The following is an 11,535-nucleotide window of genomic DNA, read 5'->3' as shown; positions in this document are numbered from 1 at the left end:
TTATCTCTGCTTTTCCTACCATTAAACAAACCTGTTTTACTTCTGAGAAGAGCTGGTCATTATACAAAAGCCTGTGCTGTGTTCTAGATTCAGTAGAATTTGGTACAGTTCTTACTTTGAGAGAACGAAAGCTCTCCAACATTGCATATTAAATGTATCTATACGTGACTAATGCTTTTGGTTCCTTTATAAACATAATAGCTTAATGTAACAGTATTTTGTCTACATGACCATGTGCAACTTGGCATTAAAGAAAATAATAGGTTTTCTCCATAATATTTTGTAAAAATATAAGAACTGGCAGATTTAATTTTTACCGAGTTGATGCAGTACAGAGTACTGTATTTAAATTGTTTAAAAACTCTTTAATACACGTGTTCACCACCTTGATTAGGCAAATAAGATTCAGAATCATTTTTGTTCCCCTCCTTTCTCTTACTGTCCTCTTTGCTTCTCTGTCTTCTTTCCATTTAAGTTAGAAAATAATCCTCCTGTGAGCCTGCCTCCATTCCAGTGATGGCACGTGGAATTAATTCTCATGGCTGGGCAGTTTTCAGCTTTTTTGGTGACTGACATTCTCCGTCTTCCTAGAGTTCTAATTAAGAACATGTGCTAAGTACTTGCAATGGCATCACAACCTTTCCTGTTGTTCCACTGTCCTAACGAGTGCTTTTGTACTTTTCCTTCACCTCAGCCACACCTTGTTACCATATGTGCCTCTTCCAGGCACAGAAGCTACTTGTAGCACCAGAGGTGGTCAGATAAGGTAAGTCTGCAGTGGTGTCCAGCACACAGGGGCTCACTCAGTATTTGTATGAGAGAGCAGAGGGTATGGGTCAGGAGTGACATGAGTCTAATCTCTTGTCCTCCTCCTACACCTAATCTACATCTCTCAGATGAACATCCCTGAGATTCAAATGTGTTCTAATAACGTAGCAACTAGGATGTGTAATTAATACCATTTATAAAAAAGTCAAAATAACCAGCCACCTGATTGTATAAAAAGTCCCCTCTCAAGCTATCCGTGTCTTGGTGATTTAGCCAACTTTAGTCCCTGCATTGTGTTGATGTCATCTGAGCATTATTTATTTGTTCAGTTCACTAAAAGTATTCTTCATCTACAAAGCCTGTTCCTTTTTGCATTTCCCCTTATAAATCTGCTCCATACCAGTGAGATGAATTGACCTCATTCTTGTAACTTTTTACGTATGTAGACACAGGCTATCTCCAGAAATAAATAGAAAACTGTCCTTTCTGAAAAGAGGGAAAGCCTTTAGCCCTGGTCTTGATATATAAAGAATTTGAATGTGCTGGGCATAGAAAGGATGCCTCTCATTTTTCTTCTCTTTCTCTTCATGGTGCTAGGCTAGAGCCTGCACTTGCTGCCTTGGTACCAAAGTCCTGTTTGGTAACAGATTCAGCTGTCAGCAGACTCCTGCTTTCAGCCTCTGAGTTCCAAGTTCCTGCATTTGATGAGCTGGATGGCGTGACACCATTGTGCCCCCAGCCGCAGAGCAGCCCTCCAGAACAGAAAGAGGTAAATGTAAAATCCTTGTGGACTCACATGACCGTATTATGAAGGGGTTCATCATCAACTACAGATCACATGACAGGCACACTGGCCCCTAGGAGTTATACTGGGTTCCTTTTCTTTTTTTTCCTGTAAATGTTTATTGTAGTAACATATATAAAACTCAAGATACACTGGATTTCTTAACCTGCATTATTTTCCAGATTCTTTTCTCTGGAAAATAGCATTTAACAGTATTTAGAGAATTGGACCAAAGAGCTGCTTTGTGCATTCAAAGAAGAGTGAATGGTGGCATTCTTCAATTTTGCAACATCTCCTCTCGCTAATAGTTGCAGACTTTTATTTTGCTACTCTCAATATCTGAAACTGAATGTATAATTCCGTTTTAATAATATAAAGAGGGGGTAATTGCTGAAACATGGTCAGCAGGAGTAGGGGGAGCTTTGACTTAACTACTTATTCGAATCATTTGTAAACTGAGGAAGTGAACGCTTGAATCAAGGAAAGAGACTTTATGTATTTAAAATGTCTTATAACTTGACCATCCTTCTTTTTAACCCTTAAAAATAGCCTGAGCCAGAGAAGAGGCCAAAGAAAGTCTCACAGATTCGCATCCGGAAAACCATTCCTAAGCCTGACCCTAATCTTACCCCCATGGGCCTTCCTCGACCCAAAAGGTGAGCTCTTTTTCTAATACAAACTCATTTCACATGTTGGCAGAATATAATGACCCTTTAAACAGTCATATACTTTAATCCATTCATTATACTCGAGGAATTTATCCTAAAGTAATAATTGGTAACATGGCCAGAGATTTACGTACAAGGATATTTTAATGCATTCCTAATCTTTATTGAGCTCACTATGTGCCAGGTATTGCACTGGGAGGGAAGTACTGTGTTGTTCCCATGTTTAAGTTAAGGCTCGGTAATTAAGAAGCTTATGTAGGGTCATAATAACAGTCTGTGGCACCGATGGCTTCTCTCTAATACAGATTTTATCCAACCCCAGAGCCCAGGTTCCCAACACTCTGAACACAAAACTGGGAAAGAACCCAAACATCATGAGAGGGAGAAGTTTAATGCTTTTCAGAAAGAGCCACATCATGATATTCCCTATTTTATAGCCATTAAATTTTCAAGAAGTGGAAAGAAAAAACAGATTACCAAATTATATATTCAGTGTGACTCCAGTTTTGGAATTAATAGATAATACACAGACACACTAAACTATAAACAATAATTTTTTAAAATATCTGCAGAATTAGATTTTCTTCATTTCTCACCACCAGAGGAAGCCTAAAAGAGATCCCTTAAGTACCTTGGGCTAGTTATTTAACCCTTAGTTTCAGGAACTTATCTGTAAAATGTGAATTAGAATTCCTAACACTTAAGATTGCTGTACAGTTAAATTGAGTAAAAAATGTGTAGTGTATCTATTATAATGCTTCACAGAAAGCACAAATACAATAGAGAGTTAACAATAGTGATTGACATTCCACATTCTATCATGTCTCTTCAAAAGAAATTTTTAATGTATTTCTAATATCTGAGATTGAATAATATTACCAGAATGAGATAGGATTCAATATTAATTATATTCCATCTTGGATTTGTATGTAGATACAAGTTCTAGTAATGTTATGCAATTCTTTCAACTTTTTATTTTTAAATATTTTTATTTTGAAATAACTTGAAACATACAGGACAATTGCAAAAATAATGCACAGCTCATATAGAGAACTCCAACATACCCCCCACCCAGATACCCAGATCCACCACCTTTAACAGTTTGCCACATTTGCTCACCCAGGCGCCTTCCTTCCTTCTTCCCTTCCTTCTTCTCTTCCCTCCCTCCCTTTCTTTCTTCTTTCCTTCCTTCCTTCCTTCTCTCCTTCTTTCCATCCATCCCTCTTCTAAACAGTTGAGAGTAGGTTGTATACATCATGCTCCTTGAATACTTAATACTTCTGTGTCCATTTCCTAAAGAACAAGGATACTCACTTATGTAACCACCTTCAGTACACTTACGGAGTTCAAGAAATTTGACATTGATTTGAAGTTTATAGTCTATATTCCATTTCTTCATATGTCCCAATAAAGTCCTTTTCGGCCTTTTCTCCTGTATTATTAAATCCTGTCCAGGATCATATATTGCATTTAATTGCTATTTTCTCTTTAGTTACTCTATTTTTTTTTTTTAATTGTGGAAACGTATGTATATACAAGTTAATCTTTCCATTTCAACCACTCCCAAGAATACCATTCAGTGCGATTAATCATATTCAGATATTGCACAACCCTCACCACCATCCATTACCAGAATTTTTCCATCACTCCAAACAAACCCTACATCAGTATGCATTAACTTCCCATTCCTTCTCCCCCCACCCACCCATGGTAACTTGTACTCTACTTTCTGTCTCTGTAAATTTGCATATTTTAGCTATTTCATATAAGGGGAAGAATACAATATCTCTCCCTTTGTGGCTGACTTACTTTCCTCAACATGATGTCTTCAAGGTTCATCCATGTGACAGCATGTATCAGTACCTCTTTCCTTTTTAAGGCTGAATAATATTCCATTCTATGGATATAATACACTTTATCTATTTATCTGCTGATGGACACTGGTTGCTTCCACCTTTTGGCTATTGTGAATTATACTGCTATGAGCAGGGATCTACAAATATCTACTCAAGTCCCTGCTTTTACAAAATTCTTTTCAGCATATACGTAGAAGAGGGACTGCTGCATCATAGAACTTTGTGGGAATTGCCAAACTGTTTTCCACTGCAGCTGTACCATTTTATATTCCCATCAGCAATGTACTGACATTCCTATTTCTGCACATCCTGACCAATGCTTATTTTCATTTTTTTAATAGTAGCCATTTTAGTTGGAGTGAGGAGGTACTTCATTGCTGTTTTGATTTGTATTTTCCTAATGACTAATGACACTGAGCATCTTTCCATGTGCTTATTGACCATTCATGTATCTTCTTTGGAGAAATGTCTTCTCAATTCCTTGGCCCATTTTAAAATTTGATTGCTTGTCTTTTTGTTGTTGGGAGTTCTTTATATATTCTGGATATTAGTTCCTTATCAGATAATGGTTTCCAAATGTTTTCTACCATACTGTAAGTTGGCTTTTCACTTGCTTGATAATGTTCCTTGCCTAAAAGTTTTTAATTTTTTAACATTATTTTTTCTTTAGTTGTTTTTGCTCTCAATGTTAAGTGTAAGAATCCATTCCCTCATGCAAGGTCTTGAACATACTTCTCTATCTTTTCTTCTTAAAGCTTTATAGTTTTGGCTCTTACTTAGGTCATTGATCCATTTTGAGTTCATTTTTATATCTACTGTGAGGTAGAGGTCCACTTCATTCTTCTGCATGTGGCGATCCAGTTTTTCCAGCCCATTTATTAAAGAGACTGTTCTTTCCCCATTGAGTGGATTTTAGTCCCTTGTCAAAAGTCCATTGGCCATAGACGTGTGAGTTTATTTCTGCACTCTCACTTCTATTCTATTGGTCTGTATGTCGATCCTTGTTACAGTGCCACACTATTTTCATTACTGTAGCTTTGTAATAAATTTTGCAGTTGGGAAGTGTGAGTCCTCCAACTTTGGTCATCTTTTTCAAGATAGTTTTGGTATTTGGAATCCCTTGCCCTTCCATGTGAAAATTTTTTTATCATATTTTTTATTGTAGAATATAACATATATACATACGAAGTAATAGCTATCCGAGTACAATTTAACAAGTAGAGAGCAAATTTCAAAAAACATTATAGGTTACAGTTCCACAGCTTCACTTATTTCCTTATTATGAAATGTAACATATATACAAAAAGGTAAAATCTTTCAAAGTATGATTTAACAAGTAGATATATAGGAAATTTCCAAAGTTGTTATGTGTTATAGTACCATAGTTTCAGTTATTTCCTTATTGTGAAATATAACATATATACAAAAATGTATAGCTTTCAAATTACAATTTAACAAGTAGCTATAGAACACATTTCAAAGGATGCTATGTGTTACAGTTCTACCATTTCAGTTCTTTCCTTCTAACTATTCTAATACCCCAGTAACTAAAAGAAAGAAAATATATAAAGATTCAGTATTCATAATCTTTGGTAAATTCCATCTTGTCTGTTGCTTCCCCTTCCTCTAGTTTAATCACTTTCGCAATCTTCAGGGATATCTAGGCAGTGACCACCGTAACCTGTTCATGTTGAAAAGGGGTGTCATCTCTAGTTGATGTTTTTGCATAGGTTTCTGCCTCTCTTGTTTTGTTTTGTTTTTTAATTCAGTTTTATTGAGATATGTTCATATACCATACAGTCATCCACGGCATACAATCAGTTGTTTGCAGTACCGTTGTGTAGTTGTGCATTCTTCACCACAATCAGTTTTTGAACATTTTCATTACCACACACAAAAAAGAATAAGAATAAAAGTTAAAGTAAAAAAGAACACCCAAAACATCCATAACCCCCCCCATCACTCCCTATTATTCATTTACTTTTTGTCCACATTTTTCTATTCATCTGTCCATATATTGTATAAAGGGAATGGGAGCCACAAAGTTTTCACAATCACACGATCTCACAGTGCAAGCTATATAGTTATACAATCATCTTCAGGAATCAAGGCTACTGGGTTATATAGTTCAGCAGTTTGAGGTATTTCCTTCTCAGCAATTCCAGTACACTAAAAACTAAAAAGAAATATCTATATAATGCATAAGAATAACCTCCAGAATGACATCTTGACTCTATTTGAGACCTCCCAGCCATTGAAACATTATTTTGTTTCCTTTCTCTAATCCCTTTTGTCCAAGAAGGCTTTCTCAATCCCATGACACCAGGGCCAAGCTCATCCCCACAAATCATGTCCCACGTTGCCAGGGAGATTTACACCCCTAGAAGTCATATCCTGTGTAGGGGGAAAGGCGGTGAGTGAGTTGGCTTAGAGAGAGAGGCCACATCTGAGAAACAAAAGAGGTTCTCTGGGGGTGACTCTTAGGCACAATTTTAAATAGGCTTAGCCTCTCCTTTGAGGTAAGACACTTCATAAAGGCAAGCTCCAAGATCGAGAGCTCGACCTTCTAAATTGGTAGTCCCTAATGCTTGTGAAAATATCATTATTTCCCCAGGTGGGGAGATTTAATAGTTCCACATTTATCCACAGTCCCTCAATGGGGCTTTGCAAATGCATCTTTAGTCTCAGCCCAAATTACAGAGTTCGGGATGTATTGGGGCTTCACATTAAACCTGTACAAACCAACCAGATTTCACTCCCTGCTCAATGTTCCATGTAATTATGTTGTTTAAAAACTGACCTTACAAGTTAAAATTATATAATGTGTTACAAAAAATAGATTTTGCACCTAATAAACATCTCTTCCTTTGGTCTTACACGGAAGTTGAAGTTTTAAAAACACCATCTGTATCGTCCTGTACCCTTTAGTTTAATTTACCTTAGTCCTAACCAAGTCCATTTTTTCATTCATATCTCTAATTGATTTCTGATCTCTTTTTTCAGACTCCTTAACATTTGCTGTATGGGGTAATGCTGACGTGCGTAGCTGCCAGACTCTGGCTCTGAATCTCAAGTGTCACACAGATACCCAGAGTTCCAGGGATGGACCAGATTATACACAAAGGGCTCAGCATATCAGAGTTTAGAAATAACCATTACAACTCAGAAATAGATGTAACTGCTGTAAGAGCTTACACTCTAGGAACCTTTACAGTAAGCCTAGCCCTGTTAACCTAGGCTCAGACTAAATTCTCAGAGCTTCCACATTATTGTTAGTCCAAATTAGTGAGGCATTATAATATTTTTTCTTTTCATTCTGGTTTATTTCACTCAACATACTGTCCTCAATGTCCATGTACCACATAACTACGCTCCTTCTTATAGCAGCTCACCGCAGTTCGCCTTTCCATTCATCAGTCATTGTACCCTTAGGCCACCTCCATCCACTTCAAATCGTGAATATTGACACCATAAACCCCACTGTGCAAATTTCCATTTGTGTACCCAGTAACCAAGTTGCAGGACCATATGGCAACCCCATGCTTAGCTTTCTGTGGAACCACCACACTGCCCTCCAGAAGGGCTGCACCATTCTACTTCCCCGCCAGTGGCGATTAGGTACAAACCTTTCTCCACATTTTCTCCGGCACCAGTATCCCTCTGTTTATTTCTTAGACAGTTTTATTCATACACCATACATTCCATCTTAAGTAAATAGTTAGTGGTTCCCTGTATAATCACATAGTTATACATTCACCAACACAATCTGTATAAGGACATTTCCATTTTTTCCACAAAGAAAGAGGAAGAGGCGAAAAAAAGTAAAAGAAAAAGAAATAGAAAAAAATGACAACTAAAAAGCAATAACAGAAAAAATGAAATTAAAATACAATTTAAGTCAGACAACAGCACCGACATCAGAATCCCATACCCCTCCCTTATACCCCCTGTTACAGACATTTAGCTTTGTTATATTGCCTTTGTTACGATTAATGGAAGCATATTACAGTGTTACTGTTTACTGTAGACTCTAGTTTGCGTTGTTTGTATTTTTTCCCTATCATCCCATTTTTAACACCTTGCAAAGTTGACATTCATTTGATCTCCTTCATGTAAAAATATATTTATACATTTAATCACATTCATTGACCACTCTAGGTTTCACTATGTTATGCAGTCACAGTCTTTATCTTCTATCTTCCCTTCTGGTATCCTACATGCCCCTAAACTTACTTTTTCAACCATACTCACGGTCATCTTTGTTCAGTGTGCTTACATTATTGTGCTGCCATCACCCAATATTGTGCTCCAAATATCTCTCTCCTGTCTTTTCCTATCTGCCTGTAGTGTTCCCTTTAGTATTTCCTGTAGAGCAGGTATCATGTTCACAAACTCTCAGTGTTTGAGAATATTTTAAACTCTCTCTCATTTTTGAAGGACAGTTTTGCCAGATATCAAATTCTTAGTTGGCAGTTTTTCTCTTTCAGTAACTTAAATATATCACACCACTGCCTTCTCTTCTCCATGGTTTCTACTGAGAAATCTGTACGTGGTCTTACAGAGCTTCCCTTGTAAGTGATGGATCGCTTTTCTCTTGCTGCTTCCCAAATTCTCTCTTTGTCTTTGACATTTGATAATCTGATTATTAAGTGTCTTGGTGTAGATCTCTTTGGATCTGTTCTGTTTGGGGTATGCTGCACTTCTTGGATCTGTAATTTTATGTCTTTCGTAAGAGATGGGAAATTTTCAGTGAATATTTCCTCCATTATTGTTTCTGTCCCTTTTCATTCTCTTCTTCTGGAATACCCATGACATGTACATTCATGTGCTTCATGTCATTCAGTTCCCTGAGACACTGCTCATATTTTTCCATTCTTTTTCCTCTCTGTTCTTTTGTGTGTAGAATTTTAGATGTCCTGTCCTCCACTTCATGAATTTTTCTTCTACCTCTTCAAATCTGCTGTTGTATGTCTCCATTGTATTTTTCATCTCTTGTACTGTGCCTGTCATTCCCATAAGTGCTGCTGATTGTGTTTTCAGACTTTCGAGTTCCTCCTTATGTTTGCCCTGTGTCTTCTTTATATCCTTCATCTCTGTTGCCATATCTTCCCTCAACCCATTGATTTGATTTTTGAATTGATTTAACGTATTTGTTTGAAGATCTTTAAATTTGATAACTAGCTTTTCCAAGTCTGCAAAGTAGGTTGTTGGAATTTTGATTGGAATTGCATTGAATCTGTAGATGAGTTTGGGTAGAATTGACATCTTAATGACATTTAGCCTTCCTATCCATGAACATGGAATATTTTTCCATCTTTTAAGGTCCCCTTCTATTTCTTTCTCTGTATAGGTCTTTTACATCTTTGGTTAAGTTTATTCCTAGGTACTTGATTTTTTTAGTTGCTATTGAAAATGGTATCTTTTTCTTGAGTATCTCTTCAGTTTGTTCATTTCTAGCATATAGAAACATTACTGATTTATGTGCATTAATCTTGTATCCCGCTACTTTGCTAAATTTGTTTATTAGCTCTAGTAGCTGTATTGTCAATTTCTCAGGGTTTTCCAGATATAAGATCATATCATCTGCAAACAATGACAGTTTTACTTCTTCTTTTCCAATTTGGATGCCTTTTATTTCTTTGTCTTGCCGGATTGCCCTGACTAGCACTTCCAGCACAATGTTGAATAACAGTGGTGACAGCGGGCATCCTTGTCTTGTTCCTGATCTTAGAGGGAAGGCTTTCAGTCTCTCACCATTGAGTACTATGCTGGCTGTGGGTTTTTCATATATGCTCTTTATCATGTTGAGGAAGTTTCCTTCAATTCCTACCTTTTGAATTGCTTTATCAAAAAGGGATGTTGGATTTTGTCAGATGTTTTTTCAGCATCTATTGAGATGATCAATTGATTTTTCCCTTTTGACTTGTTAATGTGTTGTAATACATTGATTGATTTTCTTATGTTGAACCATCCTTGCATGCCTGGAATGAACCCCACTTGGTCATGGTGTATGATTTTTTTAATGTGTCTTTGGATTCGATTTGCAAGTATTTTGTTGAGGATTTTTGCATCTATATTCATTAGGGAGATTGGCCGGTAGTTTTCGTTTTTTGTAGCATCTTTGCCTGGTTTTGGTATTAGATTGATGTTAGCTTCATAAAATGAGTTAGGTAGTGTTCCATTTTCTTCAATGTTTTGAAAGAGTTTGAGTAAGATTGGTGTCAGTTCTTTGTGGAAAGTTTGGTAGAATTCCCCTGTGAAGCCATCTGGCCCTGGGCATTTATTTGTGGGAAGATTTTTGATGACTGATTGGATCTCTTTGCTTGTGATGGGTTGATTGAGGTCTTCTATTTCTTCTCTGGTCAGTCTAGGTTGTTCATATGTTTCCAGGAAATTGTCCATTCCCTCTACATTCTCCAGTTTGTTGCCATACAGTTGTTCATAGTATCCTCTTATAATTTTTTAAATTTCTTCAGGATCTGCAGTTATGTCACCTTTTTCATTCATTATTTTGTTTATATGGGTCTTCTCTCTTTTTGATTTTGTCAGTCTAGCAAGGGGCTTGTCAATCTTGTTGATCTTCTCAAAGAACCAACTTTTGGTGATATTTATCTTCTCTATTGTTTTTTTGTTCTCTATGTCATTTATTTCTGCTTTAATCCTTGTTATTTCTTTTCTTCTACTTGGTTTAGGATTGGATTGCTGTTCATTTTCTAGCTTCTTCAGTTGATCCATTAGTTCTTTGATTTTGGCTCTTTCTTCCTTTTTAATATATGCGTTTAGTGCTATAAATTTCCCCCTCAGCACTGCTTTTGCTGCATCCCATAGGTTTTGGTATGTTGTGTTCTCATTTTCATTCATCTCTATATATTTAGCAATTTCTCTTGCTATTTCTTCCTTAACCCACTGATTGTTTAGGAGTGTGTTGTTTAACCTCCAGGTATTTGTGAATTTTCTAAGTCTCTGATGGTTATTGACTTCTAATTGTATTCCTTTGTGGTCAGAGAATGTGCTTTGAATAATTTCAATCTTTTTAAATTTAATGAGGCTTGTTTTATGTCCCAGCATATGATCTATTCTGGAGAAACTTCCGTGAGCACTAGAAAAGTATATGTATCCTGGTGATTTGGGATGTAATGTTCTGTATATGTCTGTTAAATCTAATTCATTTATCAGATTGTTTAGGTTTTCAGTTTCCTTATTGGTCCTCTGTCTGGTTGATCTATCTATAGGAGAGAGTGATGTGTTGAAGTCTCCCACAATTATTGTGGAAACATCAGTTGCTTCCTTTAGTTTTGCCAGTGTTTCTCTCATGTATTTTGTGGCACCTTGATTGGGTGCATAGTCACTTACGATTGTTATTTCTTCTTGTTGAATTGCCCCTTTTATTAGTATGTAGTGGCCTTCTTTGTCTCTCAAAACATCCCTGCATTTGAAGTCTATTTTATCTGAGATTAAT

At 36.5% G+C, this 11,535-nt stretch overlaps 1 protein-coding gene across 14 annotated transcripts in view; it reads left to right on the top strand.

Annotated features, from left to right (window-relative positions):
* Nucleotides 1–11,535, top strand: part of PRR14L (proline rich 14 like) — a 121,590-nt gene that overhangs the window by 74,821 nt on the left and 35,234 nt on the right. For 13 of the 14 annotated variants that reach the window (XM_037817421.1, XM_037817418.1, XM_037817415.1 and 10 more), the window contains 3 exons: nucleotides 695–766; nucleotides 1,366–1,537; nucleotides 2,102–2,208. In XM_037817421.1, coding sequence (XP_037673349.1) covers nucleotides 695–766; nucleotides 1,366–1,537; nucleotides 2,102–2,208 — 351 coding nt within the window. The remainder of the gene's footprint in view (nucleotides 1–694; nucleotides 767–1,365; nucleotides 1,538–2,101; nucleotides 2,209–11,535) is intronic. The other variant, XM_037817424.1, reaches the window with a different exon arrangement.

Source organism: Choloepus didactylus, chromosome 23 (genome assembly GCF_015220235.1).
Source record: "Choloepus didactylus isolate mChoDid1 chromosome 23, mChoDid1.pri, whole genome shotgun sequence".
Classification (NCBI taxonomy): domain Eukaryota; kingdom Metazoa; phylum Chordata; class Mammalia; order Pilosa; family Megalonychidae; genus Choloepus; species Choloepus didactylus.
The sequence above is the reverse complement of the archived record's forward strand: the minus strand, read 5'-3'. Positions and strand labels throughout refer to the sequence as shown.